Here is a 24573-nt window from a genome sequence, read left to right as displayed (position 1 = left end):
CTGTTTTAGGGAAGCAAAGGTTACTTATCACTAACTTCTATGAACTCAAGGTGACGTTGAGTGGGTTCAGATTTAGAAGAGACATGAAGCAATGGGAAAGAAAGCATGCACTGATAAAATCTCCTTGAAAGCACACAGAATGCTAGAACTACACACAATACACTGTCTAGTGACCCTTTATGGAAAACCTTTTGTAAATTAATATTTTTGTAAACAAGATCACACTATTTTAGCAGTCTGGTAACAACGTATTTTCATAAATGTGAATTAATCAGATCATATTAATATCATGGCATGCAGATTATACTTATATACTTAAAACGTTAAAAGTACCTTTGGTACGCTGGTTTGTAAAGCATGCTTTTAAAATAAGTCTATGTACAACATACTACTGACAACATCCTTCAAATTATTAAAACTTTCAAATAATTCAACTGCAGAAAAATTGGATGACTTTTAGTATTTTCACAATATCAGACTTCTCTTATCTATATTATCCAGAATCCCCTGGTACCATTAGCTTAATTTATTTTAGTAAAATGCCACAAGTAAACGTCTTATTTTCAGAACTTACTTTGGTCTGACACTTCATATAGGCTTATGTTTTTATTCCTTATGGCTGTAAGATTTCTAATATTTTTCCAGTATAACTTCTAGCAAAATTCTTGTTCAACTTCTAACTAAAAGGAAGGAACATAACTTCATTCACATATACATAGATCTAAAGAAAGAGTTACTTGTCTTACCTTTGCTTACTGAGAGGAGAAGATTCGGATCTCTTGGATGAAATTTCAGTTCATTAATAGCATTTCCATGGCCGACATAGTGCTAAAATGAAATTTAATGATAAAGTTCATTTAATGATAAAGTCCCCAAAACAAATATTTTTCTCATTTCAGAGAAATGGAAATCATTTTCATTATGACTAACTTGCGCATTAAAATATCTTTCTGATTAAATGAGCCCCATGTGATCCTTTCTAAATTGATGTCCAAGCATTTAAAAGTGAGAGTACACACAGAATAAAAAAATCTGGGAAGGCAGGTGGGAGGAAATTACAAAAACAAACAAAAACCCTATATTTTCCCTCCTTCCTTTTCTTTGACATGTCAAAAATGTGAGATTTTTCTAGACAGGTCCAAAATATGAGACTAAAAAATGGGAATCTCACATGTTTTTCTCTATCAAGATAAACACGTATAACACAAAACATGTTTAGGAATATAGAAATTCACTTTAAGCAGTCTGCTAAATTCAGTTTTAAATTACCTTAGTCCAATGAACTCTTAGGAAAGTACAATCATTTTACTTAATGCTAAAATTCAAAATTTCACTAGCTACAAATTCTAGATGACAAAGCTCCAATAACATACATTCAAGGAAAGTACATCTATGGTTTTAACCTGCAACTTACCTTTATGCACTGCATTGTTATGGGATTAATTATCCTAATTATGCCTCTAGATCCAGCCACAGCTAAGAGAGGATGGCTTGTATTGCTATCATAAGTCCATGCACAAGTATAAAAATTTTCATCAGCCTAAGAAAAAGTACTGTTAAGGAACACAACTTTTAAAAACACAACTTCTAAACACACTCATTTCATTGATGCATTGTATTTAACATTTTGATTTGATTCAACTATACTGAAACCAATAGTTTTATCAGTGCCTCTGACAAGTACTTAACTCTCAGTTCCTATTTTCACTCAGTTACAGATTAGGGTCTAAAAGTCACAATGGATCAACAAATCAATTAACAAAAATGCACAATGTTTTGTTTTCCCATCTAACTTCCTATTTCACTTTAATTCACTTTAGTTCCAAATGGTGTTGATGCTGACTTGTCGAGCTATTTGCTAACATTCAAAGTACTTTAAGGGGGGCGGCTAGGTGGCGCAGTGGATAAAGCACTGGCCCTGGATTCAGGAGTACCTGAGTTCAAATCCAGCCTCAGACACTTGACACTTACTAGCTGTGTGACCCTGGGTAAGTCACTTAACCCCCATTGCCCCGCAAAAAAAAAAACCAAAAAACCAAAAACAAAACAGTACTTTAAGGTTTGAGAAGTTCTTTACATATACTAAAAGATATTCTGCATGAAAATCTAATTCTCCTATGTTTTGGTCATTAACAATATAGATATACATTTTCCTTTTCTTTCTGTTACTGTTTCAAACTAAGTAAGAATCTGATCACCCAAAATTCCTATTCTTCAGTATAAGAAGAATCTGAATTACAGACATGGTTATGAATTATTTAATTATAAAATGCTGCAGTCAAAAAGGAGGTTTCAATAATTGCAGTAAAGAGGTATGAGATTTCCAACCTCACTGAGTTGCTTACATTGTCTCAGGGTACATTAATTATGAAGTCCTTTTTTTCAAACATCTAACTAAGATTTAGAAAGTAACAGTTCAAAGAGAAACAGTAATTAATTAGAAGTCAGAGGACCTAGGTTTAAGTCTTGATTCTGCCATTTATTTCCTGGCATCTTGAACAAGTTATTTTAATCTCTGTATCCGTTTCCTTACTGGCAAAATGGAAGACTAGATGACCCCGACGGTTTCTTCTAGCTCTTAATCTAGGATAAACAAATTAAACATGCAGTTTGAGTTTGAGAACACTCACCTAGATAAACCACAAAATCAGGAACACAACTTGAGGTTTTTTAAATGTTAATTTTTTTTTTTAAAGTGAGGCAATTGGGGTTAAGTGACTTGCCCAGGGTCACACAGCTAGTAAGTGTTAAGTGTCTGAGGCCAGATTTGAACTCAGGTACTCCTGACTCCAGGGTCAGTGCTCTATCCACTGCGCCACCTAGCTGCCCTAAATGTTAGGTATTTTTGAGATCACCCTTCTTGTAAAGCCAAAGATTTTGGGGGGGGGGTCTTCATTTAAGGTAAGACTTTTCTTAAGATCACAAACTTATCAAAATGGAGTATGCTACCAAGACTGATCCTTGGTGTGGCCTATAGATGAAAAACCAAGTTAGCTAAATTGGTTGCAATGTGAAGACCTCTAAGGTTTCTTTCAACTGTAAGAGACTTTTTTTTTTAGTGAGGCAATTAGGGTTAAGTGACTTGCCCAGGGTCACACAGCTAGTAAGTGTTAAGTGTCTGAGGTCGGATTTGAACTCAGGTACTCCTGACTCCAGGGCCAGTGCTCTATCCACTGCGCCACCTAGCTGCCCCTGTAAGAGACTTTTAATGAAGGGGTTGGACTAGATAGCCCCTTGAAGTTCCTTCAAACCCCAATTCTGTGATTTCATATTGATTTTAGAAAAAGGATTTTACTGAATTAAGTATGATGATAACACATTTCTTTTTTTTTTTTTAGGGTTTGATACTAGTGTTACTTTTATTTTTTTTAATATAAAAATATTTTATTATTTTCCAGTTACATGTAGAGATAGTTTTCAACATTTGTTTTCATAAGATTGCTAGTTTCAAATTTTTCTCCCTCCCTCTCCACCCTCCCCAAGACAACAAGTATTCTGATATAGGTTATATACGTACAATAACACTAAACATGTTTCTGAATTAGTCATAAGAGAAGAATCAGAGCAAAAAGGAAAAACCTCAAAAAAGAAAAACAACAGCACCAAAACCAAAAGAAACAGTATGGTTCAATCTGCATCCATATTCCACAGTTCTTTTTTTTTTCTTTCCTCTGGATTTGGAGAGCATTTTCCATCATGAGTCCTTGGAACTATCTTGGACCACTGTATTGCTGAGAAGAATCAAGTCTATCACAGTTGATCAACACATAATGGATAACACATTTCTAATCAGTCCTAGATCTCAAATTGCGCTACAAAGCAGTAATCATCCAAACTATTTGGTACTGGTTAAAAACAGGTCAGTCAGCAAAAATATTAGATACAGAAAAGCAAATAAATATAGTAGCATGTTTGATAAATCCAAAGATCTCAGTTGTTAGGGAAAGAATTCCTTTGATAACATTCCTACTGATTCAACCTAGGGCTCTTTCTGCTATTGCTGTTCATCTTCCTGCTACCCTAAAAGAATAAGCTGGTAACTGTTTAAGAGCTTGGTTTCTAGGATAGTTTCTGAGAGTAATGATGAACAACTTAAGAAAGCTAATAAGTACAAAAGAAGTTTCCAATCACCTTTTGTTTTGCAACAAATCAATGCATCTTCTGATAGCCCAAGGGATACTATTTTGATACTATAATCAAAGGGTAGTTAAACCATTGCTAAATTGAAGCAAACATTCTTCAGTTCACATTGCAATGACTTTTCTCAAATATTCAATGGCTTTATAGTGGCTTGACAGAACAGTATTTTAATAACAGAAAATTACCTTTCCAAAACAAATTCCTTTTAAATGTTGATATTCAAGGGCAAAAACCCTTCAAAAAGTCCTACTACGGATTCCTTATTATGGTGTAGTGGTAAACACAGATTCTTTAAAACTTTACTAGTGGAGGGGCGGCTAGGTGGCGCAGTGGATAAAGCACCGGCCCTGGAGTCAGGAGTACCTGAGTTCAAATCCGGTCTCAGACACTTAACACTTACTAGCTGTGTGACCTTGGGCAAGTCACTTAACCCCAATTGCCTCACTAAAAAAAAAACAACAAAAAAACACTTTACTAGTGGAGCGTATGTCTGGCAAGTTGTATTATGTTGCAAATGCTTCGAGTAAGGTACCAGTGGCAGACTGAGCTTGTTTCTTTCTTTCTTTTTGGCAATTGGGGTTAAGTGACTTGCCCAGGGTCACACAGCTAGTAAGTGTTAAGTGTCTGTGGCCGAATTTGAACTCAGGTCCTCCTGACTCCAGGGCCAGTGCTCTATCCACTGCGCCACCTAGCTACCCAAGCTTGTTTCTTGAGGAACAATATAGCTAAGTACAGAGAAACTCATCTCAAGTAGGCAGGCCACTTGATAGTTAATTTTTTAGCTGTGGCAACCTAAGAATCCTAAGTATGCTGTCAGGTCTTGTTCCATTTCTGCAGAGATGGTAGCAGAAGAACAAGAAATAGAAAATGCTAAGAATCATAGTTCTGAAATTATACATAAACATTCACTTTGCTGGCAGCATTCTAAATGTGAGATCCTTGTCCAACAAACAAATGGATATGCTTCTGGAATAACAGAATCATGTAATTTTTTAAAACACCACTATGAAGGGAACAAGAAGAATAAAGAAAAAGTTGCAGCTAAATAGGCTATCTCCTTCAAAATTCCTTTAACAGTGATAATCAACAATCTATCAATAAGCATTTATTATGTGCCAGCACATAGTAATGTCTCATTTGAAGAACGTTAATTATTAAAATCAGGCAAGACATAAAACAGACCAACATCTGGTCATTGAAGGTTTTGACCACTGCCATGGAGGGAAATCTAGCACTGAATGGATGATAAAGGAATTCCTATGAATGATGGTAAGGTGCTCCAGATGTTTGTGATGACAACAAACTAGCTGCTTTTCCCTCTAAGGCTACCCTCTTCCATTTATTTTGTATTTATCTCATATATACTGATTTATGTATATGTTGTCTCCCCCCATTAGAATGTAAGAGACTATTTTTACTTTTTAAAAATTATTTCTAGCACTTAACACAGTGCCTACCCCATAGTAAGTGTTTAATAAATGTTTGTTGGTTGAGTGATCAAGCTCTAGTACATTGCAGAGTATTCTTAAAGAAATCCGTAATGACTCAAAGGAGTTCAACTTAACCACTGGTATAGGAAAACCCAAATGAACTTAGAAAGGTCTATTGTCTAGATTATGACATACAATTGCATAGATCACCAAGTTAATCAATCAGTATGCATCTCCTGAATAAACAGTACAAATGGACCATTAGTTGGACCCAGAATTAAAAAGCAGATGATCAGGATGGATTGTCTTGAGGAAATTGCAATGTTCCCTTTTAAGAGTTCTAAGCTTCTCACAGAAATAAAGTCCTATTGTTTTAATATCAATATCCTACCAGTATTGATGTAAGTCTTCAATTCATGGAACATTACAGTTTCCAAAGTATTAAGTATAAATACCAAAAAAAAAACCAAAGAAAAGGTGCATGGTTCGTGTTTGCACAATGCCAAAATATTTAACAAATAAGGAACTTCAAAAAATGATAGTAAAAGATACTATCAAGGAACCTATTGATAAAAATGAACATGCTGGTCAAATGATGAGAACAAGGGAGAACCCATGGACAATCTGTACATTCCACTGGTATCCTCAAGATGTCAGAAGTAAGCAAGTCAAGTCTCTGTCACATTGCATGCTGCTCCCAAGGTGAACTTATCAAGGAACATGGACTAGAGATGCATAAAGGATGGGCAAGGATGGATGGGCTTCAATCTGTATTATTAATATCCACATTGATGAAAGCAAAGATCCATTTAAGTAACTAATTATTTGAGTACTTAAGAAAATGTCAAAGCAAAGTAGTAATTAAACAGGTTTCTTTTTGGTTTGTTTGGGGTTTTTTTGGCAGGCAATGGGGGTTAAGTGACTTGCCCAGGGTCACACAGCTAGTAAGTGTCAAGTGTCTGAAGCCAGACTTGAACTCAGGTCCTCCTGAATTCAAGGCTGGTGCCTTATCCACTGTACCACCTAGCTGCCCCCAATTAAACAGTTTTTGAATGAAAAAATAATGGGAGAATTCTATGAATATTATAACTTTAAAACAAATACTTTTACATTTTATCTACACAAAGGACAGACTTATAAGCATCAAGCAAACCACATTGAAAAAATTAATTTAAAACTCATGACAAAAAATGCTGTCCATTTCCAGATCGAAGAATACTTAAAAAAAAAATCTTTCCTTATTTTTTTTTGGGGGGTGGGATGTTTATGTTTTCTTTCACAGCATGACTAATATGGAATATGTTTTCCACAACTATGCATGTATAATCTATATAAAATTGCTTGTCTTCTCAATGAGGGCGGAAAGGAAGGAGAGAATTTGAAACAAAATTTTTTTTAAATTAAAATATTTTTACACATAATTGGAAAAAAACTTTTTAAAAAAACACTTTAAAATGATAGAGGAACACTGGTCATTATAACTGAATGAATTACATAGTGACTCACATTGTGAAGAAAGCTAAAATTATTAATGCATTAATGTCTGTATACATTCAGTGCAATACAGTCAGTGAAAACATTAAACTTAGAGGCTATGAAAAATCCAGGAGCTATGTAGCCCAGTATTCTGTATCTGATATTAAAAATAGACTTTCTTGTGGGAGGGCTAACAATGCATTCCTTGACATATATTTCCTTAATAATTAGAATTTTTGTCCTTTATACATTAACATTATTTTTAACCCTGTACTATTTCAGCTTAAGTTACCTTCTTGGGGGTAATGATTTTTTAAAAGTTCCTTACTTTTTAGAGGAAAGTATTACTTTATTCTAAACTTAATCCATTCAAGTTTTAAGAAAAATACCTTAAATTCTAATGAACTATTTAGTAAATGTCTATTTAACTTTATCTACATCATTCACAATTTTTTAGATTTCTTTTTCTTTTCCTTTTTTTTTTTTTTTTTGCAGGGCAATGGGGGCTAAGTGACTCGCCCACGGTCACACAGCTAGTAAGTGTCAAGTGTCTGTGTCCAGATATGAACTCAGGTCCTCCTGAATCCAGGGCCAGTGCTTTATCCACTGAGCCACCTGGCTGCCCTAGATTCAATTATATACCTAAATTCCTCAAGTTTCATCTAAGATGAAAAAACCTACTGTTTTTAGACTTTAAACACAGCAGTTGCCCTGCCTTAATCATTTATAAAATTTCCCTTCTGTAAATATCTCTCTAGTTCAACTAAAGCTTAGATGCACACAAAATAGAAATATGTCCACTATTTGATGACAAACCAAGATTTTGTATAGAGTGGGATGTTTCTGCTTTATTCCTAATGCATTCTCAATGACGAACCAACATTTTGAAGGTCTTCTACCTGCAATAATATAATAAACCAAAAGCTCCAAGAAAGTGTGTGTGATTCTTAGATTCCTTTCCTGGACTGAAAACAATGTTTCATATTCCACTATAAGAGTTGGCATATCATATTTCCCTAAGTGGATTATTCTGCATTGGCCTGCAGTGAAATTCATCTACCACTTTTCTGCCTATTCATTCAGCCTCAGAAAAAATTTTGCTGTAGTCTAGTTCCATTAATTTAATTCATTTAAGTGGGAAAATAGCAAATTTGTTTGTACAGTAGTAGTTCTTGAAACTTTTTGGTTTTGGGACTACTTTACACTCTTAAAAATCATTGAGGAATCCCCAAATAGGGATTTATGCATAGTATAGCTACAGGTTGTTATATCAGAAATTAAAACATTTTAGTATTCTTATGAAAATAATTTTCACCTTAGGGACCCCCTGAAAGACTCTTAGCCACCCAAGAATGTACCTCGACTACACTTTGAGAACCTCTGCTTTGGGGCAATTAAGCATAGACACATGTGCTAATGTTTGCAGCTTTTAAGACTTGTTAAAACATCAAGGTAATCATCACTATTCAATAAATCATGCATTTTATATCTTGACACAGAACTATTCCTAAGGCATTTTTTCACACAGATGTTAAGTATATTAATAAAATTGCTGCTTGAGTCCCCACATTTCATGGAACTAAACAGGCCAAATTAAAATAAGTAACAAGGCTAAAGAAAAATTTAATATTATTACTGCAAAAATAATGTTTCTAAGTCACGTTCTGACCATGTCACTCCCCCGCTCATCTGCACTTTTTTTTTCTTTTAGTGAGGCAATTGGGGTTAAGTGACTTGCCCAGGGTCACACACCTAGTAAGTGTTATGTGTCTGAAGCCAGATTTGAACTCAGGTACTCCTGACTCCAAGGCCGGTGCTCTATACACTGCGCCACCTAGCTGCCCCCCATCTGCACTTTTAATATCACCCATTGCTGTTAAGATAAATATAAACTTGAAAACAAAGAGCATAACATTTTTTTACCTTTGTGAGCCCTGTGACTAGAACATAGTAGGTGTTTAATATTTGTAGAATTTATATGATTATCAATCAATAATTCAACTGATTCTTCTGGATTCAATTAAATTCTTCTGGAGACTTTTCCAATTAATTCTACTTGACATTATCAGCTTCTCAGCTTCCTCATCTGAACAAACTTTTCAACTTAGTCTCCCAGAACCTTAGAGCTGGAAGATAACCCACTAGTCTTCCACCTATCACTACTCAATTCTAAGGCTATGATCCAATTTCCTATGCAGCAATCTTTTACATGAACACATACCTAAAGGTCTTCATCCTTTGAATTCTTTCAGTCACTATTTCAAAAGGCAGCCTGTTCCTTTAATAAGAGGTTCAACTGTCAAAATAGATATCAAGTGCCTAGACTTTGTAATAAAGATATTCGTATAAAAGTTTTAAAGAATGTAGACAAAGACGACAGGAGCTGAATATGATGGTTAAATCCAAATTTTTCTATTTACTTATATGAGAGACATTCGAAGTAAACAAATGCACAAGATTTAGGAGTCAGACAGGAATAAGGAGATTATTCTATGGAGAGGGAATAATATGAGCAATAGCTCACAGGATCACAGAGATCAAGTACTGGAAGGGATCTTAGAAGAGGTCACATAGTCCAAATCTTTGATTTTAAAGATGAAGAAATTGAGGCCCAGAGAGGTTAAGTGACTTGCCCAAGGGTCATATGTATAATATGATCCTTGGTAATAAGTAACAGGTGTCAGAGGATGGATTTAAATTGAGGCCCTGTGATTCCAAATTTAGTATTTTTTTCCACTGGATCATGCTGCCTCCAGAACAGAGACAAGAATAAACAAGGTGTGTTCAGTAACTGGGACACCACTAGAGGGTTTATGTTGGCGGTTAAAGGTAGATAAGATTAGACCAGGCAAGCAGAGCTAAGTTATAGATGGTCATATATACCACACTAAGAGTCTAGGATGCTAATCAAATATTTCATCAAGAATTATTAATGCTCTAGGCTATTTAATAAGGTTGGAGACAAGAAAAACCTTTTAAAACCCTCCTGGATCTGATCTTCACAGTATCATTACTGACCACTTCAATCAATCAACAAGCATTTATTAAGTTCTTATTATTCCTCAGGCATTCTGCTAAGTACTGAGGAGACAAAGACAAAATAGAACAGTTCCTTACCTGGAAGGAGTTGATGGCTATTGGGAAAAGCAATATGTATGCCTAAGTAAATATAAAATATATAGAACATAAATAAATATAAAGAAATAAATACAAATATTTTGAGTATCATAACACATCATCTAAATAATAAGCCCAATAAGGTAAAACCTTTATGAATGAACACTAGGGAAGTTTAATCCTTAAAATGCTAGCTTTAAGCATTTTAGCCACTAGCCAACACATTCACCTGACAGGAACACTAAGTGGACTTCAGCACTTGTGCTTGGGTCCATCCTGAGGTTTCACTCCCACCCCCTGCAGATAATGCCACAACACTCCTTCCCAAGACCAGAGACTCGGAACAATCATGTGAGGTAGAAGGGAAGGGCTGAAAACAGTACAGTCTTCTAACTGGGGCCTCGTCCAAGCTAGAGACTCCCAAGACTTCAGAAACTGCTTGAAAAACCTGCCCCATCCTACAAAGAGGCACAAAACAATGAGTCAGCCTAGCCACAAGAAATAAAGGAGTCAAGGGAGGCTTTAGGCAGGAGAATCAGTGTGTGTGTGGCCACTCTAGTTCAGAAGCAATGGGGACTGAGTATAGGTCCCTTAGCACCAAAAGGTATTCAAAACAGGGACCTAGACTAGTGAACTCTATATTCCTCAATATGGAAAGGCTGCAGAATAGGATGGGTGTGCCTACCAGCAAAAGATAAATCAGAAATAGGGTAACTAGTGACTACATAAAAAGGCTGAAACACTAAAAATTTTAGGAGGAAAAAAACTCAAAGTTCAGAACACAAGTAGAGGATCAAACAACCAGAAGGATGAATAGTAAATCCTTAAAGAGATTACAAAGTTCTCAACAAATTCACAAGAAAAGTTAAATGACCTAATGCCTCTTGAAATCCAGAATCCTGGGGACTCCCAAGAGAAAAGAGAACAGTAAGAAACTCCAGAAAGGCTCAAAAGAAAAAAGAAATTCATAGAAGAAATAATTAACCTATAATGTTTGGGGTTTTTTTTTGGGGGGGGGGGGAGAAATAATTAAGAATATAGATCAGAAATTAAAACTCTCAAAGCAGAATTCCTGACTCTGACATTTACTAGCTGTACCATGACAAAGTCAAAGATCTTTGATGCTACTTCCTCTTTTATAAAATATAGATACTGATACTGGTAATACCTTAATACCTACTTCACAGTACTGTTAGAAAGAGCAAATGATATAATGTTTGTAAAATGCTCGGCAGACTTTAAAATACTACGAAGCCAATAATATGGAGAACAATAAAGTTATGGAAGAAGGAATGGCACAAACAGAAATTAATGAAGATTAATGCAAATTTTAGGGGAATAATTAACTTAAGGCATTTTTTTCCCCAGAGGTGAAGTCCTTATATTAAGTCAATTCACATATTAACAAAAAAAATGATGTACTTTAGAGAAGGATACATCAGCATCCACGTAAGACTGCAGTAACCGGATTTCTCCTTGTGAGTGACATTCATATAGTGTAACCTGATAAAACAAAATGAACAGTATATTTAATTTTTTTTTTTTTTTTAGTGAGGCAATTGGGGTTAAGTGACTTGCCCAGGGTCACACAGCTAGTAAGTGTTAAGTGTCTGAGGCCGGATCTGAACTCAGGCACTCCTGACTCCAGGGCCGGTGCTCTATCCACTGAGCCACCTAGCTGCCTCTAGTATATTTAATTTTGATAAGCATAGAAGTTGATTCTGCAGGTTTTGAAGAGGTTTAAGAAAACATATTGAAACACTATAAAATTATTGCTTCAAAATAGAATTTCTATGAAGTGTTAATTTAGTCAACCCTGATAAAGTCTCACTTCAGAATACATATGATAAACAATGTTATAAGATTTTCCCCTCTTTTCAAATAATTTTTACAAAGTCCTTATGTAACTTGAAACTTGAATAACTTTATGTGACTAATAGAAAACATCCTGTAATCTTTCTGCTAACAAATGAACATGATGGATCTCAAGTATGCTATCCCTAGGGCAGTACAGATTAGTGGATGGAATAGTGACCTCAGAATAAAGAATTTGAATTCAAATCCTAACTTACTCTATGTAAGACCCTGGGAAAGTCACTTTACCTTTCTTGTGACTCACTTTCCTCATCTGTAAAATGGGGAAATTAAAAGTAACCACCTTATAGGGTTGTTGAAAGGATTAGAAGAAATAATAATGTAAAGCACTTTGCAAACCTGAAAGCACCATAATATTAAAGTTTTAAAATACACAATAACTTGAAGATCCTATATATAATTTCTCACTATCTATTTACACTCATTCAGTTTAAGGCTATAAAAAGCATATAAAGGGCAGCTAGGTGGCGCAGTGGATAGAGCACTGGTCCTGGATTCAGGAGGACCTGAGTTCAAATCCAGCCTCAGATACTTGACACTTACTAGCTGTGTGACCCTGGGCAAGTCACTTAACCCCAATTGCCTCATAAAAATTTTTTTTTAAAAAGCATATAAAGTATATAAAAATATTCCTTTTTGTGATAACTGTTTGGTAATGCTGATACAATTCTGTACACTTTATTTTATAACACGTAACAGAAATTTTGATCATTTTAAACCAATGCCTTTCATTTAGACAATAAACTTCATGACAGCTGGGACCAGGACTTTTTTCTTTTTATTTTCCTAACACACAGCAGTGCCAATTTGATAAATGACCAATGAATTAAATTCCTCTGTGTTAAATTCCAAAAAGGGAAAGTTTTAAAAAAGATGTCTAGCAAAACACATGATCAGAAGTTGAATTTTGGTAGTAGTACAAGAGACAGTATGATGCTGTGAACAGACTGCTGGCCTGGAAAGATTGGATTAAAGTTTCAACTCTAACACATATTAGCTACATTATAATGCCACTTAACATCTTAGTAAACCAGGCAACTTTCTAAGACCATAAACTGCAGTGTAGTTGCTTAGCTATGTGTAAAGGGAGTTTTCTCACAAGGAGTCCCCTGTACCAATTTTTTAAAAAAAGAATTCATGCTAGATCTTACATAATGTTTTAAGTATCCTTATGGTAACTGATGACTGTTTCCCACAAGCCAAAAGGTACAGAGTACATAGCCCCCTCCTTCTTCACTTGAAAGGATTTTGACTCTCTGTATTCTTTTCAAGGTTAGAGTTAGAAAACCAAAGGTAAAAACTGAAACTGAAGAGATATGCATCTTAATTGCAAAGTCAAATTTTTTAATGGCATTTTACCATGTTACCAACTTCAGTGGTGAATCTTGGGAGAATATATATAAACTCTGAAACTATGTCAAGCAGGAAGATATAATGAAGCCTTAGTATCCATGCCAGAGGATTCCCTTTAAAGGAAAAGCAAGGTCTTTTTTCGTACTACAGCAAATTTCCTTATATATGAACCAAGAAGCATGTACCTTCTACCAAATTTCACTTTATAGAAAACTATGGGGAATGAAGTAGTTGTGTACAAGTTGTGCTTTTATTCTTATCTACTCTGAAATTTTCACTAAAAAAAAAATAGGAAAGGAAGAGACTTTTTGAAGGCCTAATTTCTCTATTGAAGTGATAATTCCATCTCTAAGAACTTAGGGGATGTTAAAAGTGAGTTCAAACGAACAGAACTGGTTGAATTTCAAGTTTCCACTTGAAAAATCAATGACAATTCCTTTTTTTTTTTTTTTTTGGTGAGGCAATTGGGGTTAAGTGACTTGCCAGGGTCACACAGCTAGTAAGTATTATGTGTCTGAGGCCGAATTTGAACTCAGGTCCTCCTGAATCCAGGGCTGATGCTCTATCCACTGTGCCACCTAGCTGCCCCAATGACAATTCTTAAATACTGAGAGCTCAAGAATGTGAAGCTGTTTAGCTTTAAAAGTTTCAACCATCTATGGCACTTAAGCCACAAGATAATTTTTTTAGTGCTAAAGGTGCTGAGTCTATAGATAAAATGGTGAAGCTGATCAGGTTTGTCTTTGCTGTCCTTTGAAATCCTTGGTTAATTCCCTTTCTGCCTCCTGATACCAACCCCAACCCAGAATATCCAAAAAAGCCCTAAGCATTATCAACAGTTCCCAATCCAGTTAATCTTTTCCAAGGTGTTAATTGATTACCTAAACTGTTATAGGAAATAAGGGTTTTAGGCTTAAGGATCTACATTTTAATAGGAGATCTACACCACAGGGTAGTACCAAGGAAATGCTTTACCAAAGTGAGATGACTGGATGGTGATGACGACTAAATTCAGATTTCCTTTAAGACACTGCCCAACTCTACCAATTCATACCAACAACCAACCATTCCACAAATGAACAACACTTAGGGGTCCAAACTCTGGCTCTGCTTAAGATCAATAATAAGTGTAGTTCTTTTTCAAACAATTCCTGTGTTTCTGGACTATTTTGACTTGTTCAAAGAAAAAAAAAAACCCAAATATTTATTGCAAATAAATTAACCAAACAATTTTTTCATCCTATAATTTAAACTTAGATTTTAAAAAAAAATAACATTTAAAAAATTACTAAGTACTTTTCATCAGCTGGTTTCTAAATAACCTTAAATTTACTGATGGTTAATTTTTGTCTACTAATTTCTTTCAAATGTAAACCCAAACATACTGAATTTACTTAAATAATTAGGGACATGCAAATTCATTCACGCAAAAATTTTAAAGTGTGTTTACATTTTGCATGAGAAACTAGCTGATATTTTTGGCCAAACAGTTTTAATTTGAAAATTTCTTGTATGGGTCACTTACATTAACGAATTTTTTTGAGTATTAAACTATAACTTTTTTCTTTTTTAAAAATCTCATATTATTTATATTAAATTCATTATTTCAAAACCATCATACAAAATTCTAGTAAAATAGAATAAACTCCTTCAGGACAAGGACCATTTTGTTTGTCTTTGTATCCTCAATGCCTAGCACAAGAAAGGCATTTAATAAATGTTTACTTAATACATAAGTTGAGAAGAAAACACCTTTAATACTATACTTACTCTGTTACTCCCTACAGTTGCAAAAACTAAGGGATCTCCTTCCTTACTGTGCCAATTAAACTGTACTCCAAATAATGGTTGGTTGTGGTCTTCCTGTAAGAGAAACAAATACCATTAGAAAAATTAGTATCATTTAGAAACCTAAAACTTTAAAAAGCATATTATATATCCATCACACATGAATCTACTTGATGAAAAATAGCAAGTATTTTAACTATGCCAACTGTACATATTTCTAAATAGAGGGTGGGAAGATTAATAAAATCAAAATATTAAAAAATTCAAATCATATTTTAGTTAACAATTATACATTTATCCAAAACACCTGAATATATCTTAGATATACTTGGACTTAAGTTAAAAATCTATCTCAAAGTATTATTTTCTGGTTTGTTTTTGTTGTTTTTGTTTTTGCAGGGCAACGAGGGCTAAGTGACTTGCCCAGGGTCACACAGCTAGTAAGTGTCAAGTGTCTAAGGCCAGATTTGAACTCAGGTCCTCCTGAATCCAGGGGCAGTGCTTTATTCACTGTGCCATCTAGCTGTCCCGAAAGTATTATTTTCAACTGTACAAACTATTTTCACCAAAACTTTATCATATTGCATTTTTCAGATCATAGAGTAGTACTTATTTTCTTGGAACAGGCAATTGTGAAATGGCCATTTCCCTTTTAGAATAAAATATAACAAGTTCCAGGGGGTAGCTAGGTGGTGCAGTGGATAAAGCACCAGCCCTGGATTCAGGAAGCCCTGAGTTCAAATCCAGCCTCAGACACTTGACACTTACTAGCTGTGTGACCATGGGCAAATCACTTAACCCCCATTGCCTCACAAAAAAAACCAAAACAAATTTGGGGCAGCTAGGTGGTGCAGTGGATAGAGCACCAGCCTTGGAATCAGCAGTACCTAAGTTCAAATTGAGCCTCAGACACTTGACACTTACTGGCTGTGTGACTCTGGGCAAGTCACTTAACCCCAATTGCCTCACCAAAAAAAAAAAAAAAAAAAGGACATTAAAATATAACAAGTTCCTCTAAAACAATACAGATTTCTACTGAACATGCAGTAGCAGAATTTACATCTTTAGTTCAGGACTTGAGAAACACATGTAAGTAAGACCCAAAAAGGTTTACTTGAGAAAAAAAATTATTGCTTTCACAAAAGCAACTTAGAAGATTTATGTGAACTTAAAGGAAAAAGAGAGATAGCAACTTAATTCACAAAAGCTCTGGAGGGGAATTAGGAGTCTACTGGCAATATAAAAGTTACTTTTCTCCTGTTCATTTTCAGGTTAATTAAACAGCAAACTTTTTGTGCCATTTCATAAAGAATAACTTAAATTTCATTTCTTGTCACTTGGAAAGCAATCATTTTAATTTCTTACTCATTTAAATAATAACTTAAAGAACCTAAATAGCAAAGAATAATTTTCAGAACTGCCATACTTATACTAACATATAGAGCAAAGTAGAATGATTATTTCACAAAATAGTTATTACATTTTGAAATTATTCTTCCAAAGTAGTTTTGAACAAAAATCAGTTACCATAAATGTCTATACTCTTGCCCTAAGTATATTAGATTCTTAGAAATTAAAACTAATCTAGGCTTTAGTTTTATATGTTTATATGATATAAACTACTGAAGGAGAAGAGAGGAGGAAGAGAATAGACTGAATTTAAAGTTAACTATAAAAAGTTAAATATGAAGATTCTAATGCCACATTGACAAAAATTTGGCAATCCCAAGTATAATAAAAATACCATCTATTCCTACAAAAAGAAACTTTTGAAAATAATTGACATTTAAATTCTACGTTGCCTTTAAAAACATACACAGATCATAAATAGATGGGGAAAAAAACCCTCTATACAAGTTAAGCCATCTGGTTCAATTTATGCTGACTCAAAGCAAATGGACCATGGTTAGTCTTTTCAATTAGCTGGTGCCAGGAAGTAGAGTTTTTTTAAAATAAAACATCTTATTAAAAGAAGGAAACTTGGCCACTGTGAGATAAAATTGAATAATAAGCAGCCTACCTTACAACATATACATTTTATTTTCAATTTTCAATTCTTCTTTCATAGAATTTGTAGGATACTTTGAATATAAAACATTAACCATTGCAAAATAATTTTCAAGTTTACAATTCAAGCTCACAGGGCTGTACTTTTCTCCCACATACCTTGAGACTATTTACACATTTGAAAGAGTATTTGCACTTCTTTGACTTCCATTTTCCCTTCCCCCAACTCTTCCTTCCAGGAGCATTTGGAGTATTTGTTGGAGTATCAGGTCGTTCAGTGTTAGGGCCACTTTCTATACTGATAGCATCATCCTGCAAAGACAAATTAGAAAATATAACTAAAAACTACAGAACTGCATTTAGAAGCAAATGCTTTTGTTGTAGAGAATGATCATTAGCAAGGTGTGCAAAAGGGTGAAAGATATTTCAAATCAAGTTTAAAATTTACCCCACCAAACAAAGAGGGAAAGGCAATGTAAGATAGGTACAAAGATAGGTACTGGGAGTCAGGAGACTTGACCTCACTCTAGTTCTAATCCAGTTTTTTATATAAGTCATCTAACTTTTCTGTATATGTAAAATGAAGATAATGATCTACCAACACAGTATCAATCAATATATTACCCAAAAAAGACAACAAGGAAATAGGAGTTGTTATCCTTCAAAAATTTAATCACTTGAATGTTTTTCAGTTTAAAGTGCATCCCCATAATTGTCCTAAGGGTATCACAAATTTAGTTTTAGTTTTCAGACCCTTCTGCATGCCTTTTGCTAATAGCTATTCTAGTAGAGACCTGTTTATCAAAGCCACTTGAGATGAAAATTATTCTAAGATCTTAAAAAGAAAATAAAACTTCTATGTTTATGACTGAAGCCTCTATTTAGTACTCCTTGTGTAATTTTCTCAAACTAGTGACCAGAAATGGGTGAATTTAATATCACACATGAAAATTATAGAATTCCCAAAAGTTAGGTCATCAAGGTAAGCACCTCTTGTAATCTCTTACATCTTCCTTCAAATTCTACTTTAAGGGTAATTCCTGTATATTTATTTTGAGGGAAGAAAAACAATAAGAAAAAGAATATGAAAAATTGAAAAACTTTGATGGCATCATGAAAGCATTCAAAACTAAGTGAAATCTGTATGTCATTAGAGAATAGGGCTGGAATAGGTCTTGAGAAGTAAACTAATCCATACTGTAGAATACAAAAATGTTCACATTCTAGAATACAATTAAGTCTCCTCAGAGAGATACCTACATTTTCCCCAATGTATAGAGTCAACTTCCTAACTGCCCTTGATAAAATAGTTCAGTATCCCAAATAGTTACAATTATGAAGTTCTTCAAAACACCTAAGAGTTTGTTCTTTGTGATACAGCTTAAGCTAATTTTGTTTTATACTTCCTCAGTGGGATCAAACTATAACTTCTTTTCTTTGAACTAAAACCATCAAAAGAAAGTTTCCCCCAGTGTTATTTCCTACATTCATGATTCCCAAAGCTATGCTGCAAATAATATGACATTAAATACATAAAGTATTTCAATTATGGATACCCTAATCCAAGGAGAAAAAAATAAGATAAATGTGGTTTATTCTTTAAAAGGGCATAAAACTTGAAATTTTCAAGTTAGGTACATGATATAAAAGAAATGATACTTTTCCCCCTGAGTCTTCCTTCTTTCACTTTCATACATCTAAAACCTACCACACTAGCCCTTAAATTGTGAAGCATGGACCCTGAGGTGGAGGGCCTGCAATAGCAAGGGCTATATCTCATTAATGACTATATAATAAATAAGCAAACATACCTTTTCTAGACTGGATAAATAATACTTCTCACATATACATGATTTTCCTACTATTTTTCAAATGTATGTTGATGCTGTTGTAAAAATACAAATATATTTAAAGCATTACTGAACTCATATATAATGACAAATAGTATCTATCTTCTTGCACAACTACTATGTTGGGGAGTGTGTGAAATTTTTTTACATTAAGGACAAGTACCCGATAGTCAAAGATTAGAAATGACTAAGAAATAGAATTTGTAGGCAATTTCTTTATATTTTGGCTAAAAATCTTGTCATCAGTAGCTTGGCAATTTTTTCCCCTATTTTTGGAGTTTCTCAAAATTCATTCTTCTTCCACTAAGTCAAAATTATAGAATCATAGATCTAGAGATTGAATGGATCTCAAAAGTATCTAATTTTAAGATGCTGTCCAGTCACTAACTTCTGCAGGAAGCCTTTCCTGATCTCCCCAACTGCCAGTGCCTCCCTCCTATACTATCCTGTATTTAACTACTGACTTTTACTAACTTTGTATTTTTTTATATGTGCTTGTCTCCCTAACTAGAATGTACTCATTGTAAATATGAAGTGGTTTTTTTGTTCTTGTACCTCCAAGTGCCTAGTACACTGAGGGGCTAGCATATAGTAGGCACTTAATAAATACCTGTTGACTGAAGATCAAGTTCCTTCATTTTACAGATGAGGAAACCAAAGCCCAAGGAAGCTGTGACTCACCAAAGGTCACACAGGAAACAACAAAGAAAAGACTTGTATGATCTTTTCACTATAAAACAGTAACCAACCTAATATCTTTTATTTCTCTTTAAGGCCGTAGTCAACTTAATTATTTTGATTTGTTTCTCTGATCTTGACTAATAAATATGTACATCTCTCTCTCTCTCTCTCTCTCTCTCTCTCTCTCTCTCTCTCTCACACACACACACACATACACACACACACATACATATACATACATACACACACACACACACACACACACACAGAGTATGCCAAGTGTTAAGGATAAAAAGACAACTAGGCTTTAAGGAATTTACTTTCTACAAAGTGGAACAGTTACATAGATAAGTAAACATAAATATACATAAAGTCATTTTAAGATAGGGAGAGAGTGAATCAAGAAAGGCCTCTTGAAATAGGTAGTGCTTGGGCTGAAGGAACATACAGGTATGAAGCACAAGTCTATGCAAAGGTAGAAGGACAAGACATGAATGTTACTAGATAAGTGGAAACATCAACTAGACCAGCATAGATGAAATATAGAGGGGGGGGGGCGGCGGCAGCGGCAGGGCGGTGCTCGGGGGAAGAGAAGATGTTTAATCAAAATGGAGAGATGGGTTAGATGCAGATTCAAAAAAGCTTTAAATATTAACCAAAAAGGTCTGTATTTGATCCTAGAGGCAATAAAAGACCTACTGAAGCTTTTAGAACAAGAAAATGATATGGTCAGACCTGTACGCCATAAATGTACAGAACATAATAAATTTCCTATTTGTGAATTCATTTTATACTCCTAATCAAACATTTACCAACAGCTTAGCATGTGGCCAAGATGGTAAGAAAATACAAAGTAACAGTACATAAAATGATCTCTACTAACATTTTTTTGAACAATAGCACATGCATGGCTGTGCAGATATTCTCATTTCACAGATGAAGAAAACAGAGGAACAGAGTGATTAAGCCATTTGTCTCTAAAACTCATCACTTGTTTTCTTTTTTTGTTTTGTTTTGTTTTGTTTTTTAGTGAGGCAATTGGGGTTAAGTGACTTGCCCAGGGTCAGACAGCTAATAGGTGTTAAAGTGTCTGAGGCTGGATTTGAACTCAGGTACTCCTGACTCCAGGGCCGGTGCTCTATCCACCGCGCCACCTAGCTGCCCCACTTGTTTTCTTAAATTAGAACTAGGTCTAGAACCTAGGTTCTAATTAATTCTCAGTGCCTTGCTTTCCCCCACTAAATCAGGAATTAGCATTATTTTTATCTTTTGGAGGCAATCCGGGTTAAATGGATTACCCAGAGTCACCACAGCTAGTATGGTCTGCAGTCAAATTTGAACTCAGGTCCTCTTGATTCCAGGGCAGTTGCTGTATCCATTGTGCTGTCTAGTTGCCTCAAATTAGCATCATTAAAAAACAAAAAAACCCAAAGAACTGCTTCTCCTTTTACTTCCTGTGAGCTAAAGGGTTTTAAAATGACAAAAACAAGTCCCTTATGGCCAATTCAATACACTGCTCAAAAAATGTTCATCAATCACATTCATCCCTTTATTTAAAGTTAACAATAAACATTTACAGTACTGAATATTTTATATATAAACCCAAACATGCACTGCCATTTAATTAAATAGATTAGGGCTGGTTTTCCATTATGGCAACTGCCATCATCAGACTTCCACGGGGACATTTCTATCACACCTTTCTACTATTTCTGGCATTTTTTCTTGCTCTTCAAAACCATGCTTTTTTGTTTCGTTTTTTAGTGAGGCAATTGGGGTCAAGTGACTTGCCCAGGGTCACACAGCTAGTAAGTGTTAAGTGTCTGAGGCCAGATTTGAACTCAGGTACTCCTGACTCCAGGGCCCGTGCTCTATCCAAATACTATACTTTTTAATCAACTCAGAATTGTAAAACTATTTTTCTTTTGACTCTTCTCTCACCCTTCCATTATTCCTTCCCCTAACTTATAATGCTTTTCTTCTATATGTATATCTATTAGGTTTGATTCCAATACTAATAAAGTGACCTTTTAAAAATCAACTTAGTTTTGAGTATTTTAACACTTTCCTCTTTTAACAGATCAGCATAAGGCGAAAAAGGGGAGTAACTTTTTACTAATTATTCATGTCTACAATTGGAATATTTCTTAGTCTAAATGTTTAAATACTTAATATTAAATATTAATTACTTTTAATTAAGTTAATGTTAATATTAAATACCTTTAAATACCTGGTCTAAGTCTTTATCTGTAAATTAAATGCTTTGCTGTCACAGCACAGTTGGAGACAGCAATGAATGTGAGGCTCAGAAGCCTCAGGTCCAAGCTCTGCTATGCACATTTTTCTGTGATTTGGGGGAAATAATTTAATCTCTCCAAGACTGTTTTTTCATCTGTAAAATAAGGGAATTAGGCTAGATGGCCTGGAATCCCCTCCCTGCTCTAAATTTATGATCCTTGTCTGATTATCAAGTACATTACATCAAGTATAATCCTAAGACTACAAAAATCAGTTGCTTTGAAATAAAAAAAAAACCAACACTAAAATGACTGAGACATATTTCATTGTAGATCAACTGAATACAAAAATAGAGAGAGGGCCTGCCCTGTAATTGTTCTGCCACAGGGAGGAAACTCCATTTATCAATGCAGGTTGCCATCATCTGTGCGATTTAGAGTTTGAGAGTTGCCTAGAGCCGAGAAGTTAAGTAACTTGTCCAGGGTCACAGAGCCAGTGTATGACAGTCAGGAATTGAACCAAGATCTTCTTGGTTTTGAGGCTGGCTCTATATCCACTATATCATGCTGCCTCTGACATAAGAATGCTGGAGGACAAATCATTTACCTCCTTGATTAAGGTTTGGTGTGCTAATAAAAATATTAGACTTTATGGCTTCTTAAAGACCCCAACTACCTATTCCTTCCAGTGATCCTCTGAAGGTTCCAGTTTTCTATTACCTGGTATTCCTCACTACTCTTATTTAAAAGATTCTTCTTCCCATTCAGGGTGAGGAGTGGAAAGAGGGATGGACCTGGATTTAAATCTCAGTTCTGCCACTTAACATGAATAACCTTAAGCAAATCCTTCCTTCTTCCATGGCCTCAGTTTCCTCATCTGCTAAAGGAAGGAGATGGACTAGATGATCTCTAAGTTTCCTTCAACCACCTACTAAGTGCCAGGCACTTCACTAACTGCTGGGATACCAAGGTAAAAATTTAAAATCTCTGCTCTCAAGGTGCTTACAATCTAGCTAGGGAACATGTGTCTATACATACTTGTATGTATGCACATATACATACATATATACACATTATAAATGTGCATGTACAAATGGATTAAGAAGTTAATTTTGGAGGTGATGGGACAAGCAGCTGGGGGGCAGCATTTCAAAAAGGGCTTCAAGTAGAAGGTTGCACTTGAGCTGGGTCTTAGAGGAAAGGGAAGAATTCTAAGAGGTAGAGGCAAGAAAAGAGAGTCTATTTCAGGCATGGAAAACAGTCAGTGCAAAGCCAGAGACAGGAGATGGGAGAATGCATGGAGAAGAAAATAATGTGTCTTAAAGCTGGAAGAGATGGTTGGGGCACCACCCAACATGAACTTTCAGTTTAAAGTTTCCCAAATAGCGTTTGGCCCTTCTTCTACGACTCATTCTCTCTATCCAGATAACCTCTTTTGCCAAGCCACTTCAGTTCGTTAGGTTCTGGTTTCAACTGTAAAATTCGAGTGTTGGAGGTGGGTGGGCGGAAACTCTGGGTGGGATGCACACTACCTGTCAAGTCCGAGCCAGGCTTCGGGTCTCTGCCTTGGACACAAATGCCATCTCCCCCACACTGCCCTCTGTGGGACCCAAGAGCCACATACCCACGCTTTAACACTCTGACCTGCCACCACCTGGGGCATTCCACATGCTTCCTCCATCTCGGGGTGGGGGGAGGAGGAAGCTGGTGGTGACTCAGGTGAAGTGCTCGCCCCCTCCCCCACGACAGAAATACTTCCCCAAAAGCCCAGGGGTGGGGGGACGGACGTGTCGTCACTGCCTACTCCGCGAGGAAGCACGACCACCCCCTCCCCGGTGCTCCCCGCGTTTCCCGACGCCCCCCTTCCCAGGGGATGACACTCGTCCCGCCCGGACAGCAGGGCCACGCCGGAGCCGAGATGAAAGGCTCCGCCGTGGGCTCGCTCTGCCCTCCTCCCCAGCCCCGCGGCCGGCGGCAGCGGCGCCCACTCACGTTCTCGTCCCCGGACAGGTCCGGGTTGCTGTTCTCGTCGCTGCTCAGCTTCTGCTTCTTGGCCGCAGGCATGTCGCTTCCCGCCGGCGCTGTCGAGACTTCCCTCTCGGACATGTTCCTGCGCCTCCCTCCGGGTTCCTGTCGCCTCGGCCGCGGCCTCCGCCACACCGCCGTCAAGCAAGCCCGGCCCGCGCCGGCCGCAAAGCCGCCGCCGCCGCCGCCTCCTCCTCCACCACTACCGCCTCCTCCGGCCCCCCCACCGTCGCAAACCGCGCCCAGCCGCCGAGGCGGGCGGGCGTGCGGCCCCGCCACACTGCTGAAAAAGGGGCGCGCGCTCGCGCGCGCCCGCCCACGCAGCCTCCGCTCCCCCTCCCCTCGAAGCTCCCCCCGCCCCTCCGCGGTTCACCCCACTACCCCTACCAATTCCCCACCGCCCGCCTGGCTCCGTTCACGCGAAAAGGCGTCGGGGATCCGCGGGCTTGCGATAGCTCTTTTTCGCGTGTCCCTCCAAACCCTGGTCCTTCTACCCGCTTCCTCACCACCACCTTGAAAATGAGTGGCGGGAATGAAAGGGACTCTCCCTCAACCCTTCCGCCTTCCGAAGCCGTTTAAGCCGCAATTGGCCGA

At 36.5% G+C, this 24573-nt stretch overlaps 1 protein-coding gene across 1 annotated transcript in view; it reads right to left on the bottom strand.

The window, feature by feature from the left end:
• Nucleotides 1–24162, bottom strand: part of EED (embryonic ectoderm development) — a 34889-nt gene extending 10727 nt beyond the window's left edge. Inside the window, exons 1-6 of the mRNA XM_043998846.1 lie at nt 23947–24162; nt 17346–17498; nt 15162–15254; nt 11601–11666; nt 1415–1540; nt 747–828 (exon numbers count right to left, since the gene is read on the bottom strand). Of these exons, the coding sequence (XP_043854781.1) occupies nt 747–828; nt 1415–1540; nt 11601–11666; nt 15162–15254; nt 17346–17498; nt 23947–24060 (634 nt within the window). The 5' untranslated portion in view covers nt 24061–24162. The remainder of the gene's footprint in view (nt 1–746; nt 829–1414; nt 1541–11600; nt 11667–15161; nt 15255–17345; nt 17499–23946) is intronic.
• Nucleotides 24163–24573: the final 411 nt, after the last annotated feature.

Source organism: Dromiciops gliroides, chromosome 3 (genome assembly GCF_019393635.1).
Source record: "Dromiciops gliroides isolate mDroGli1 chromosome 3, mDroGli1.pri, whole genome shotgun sequence".
In the NCBI taxonomy this organism is placed as follows: domain Eukaryota; kingdom Metazoa; phylum Chordata; class Mammalia; order Microbiotheria; family Microbiotheriidae; genus Dromiciops; species Dromiciops gliroides.
Note: the sequence above shows the minus strand (reverse complement) of the source record. Positions and strands in the feature narration are given on the sequence as shown.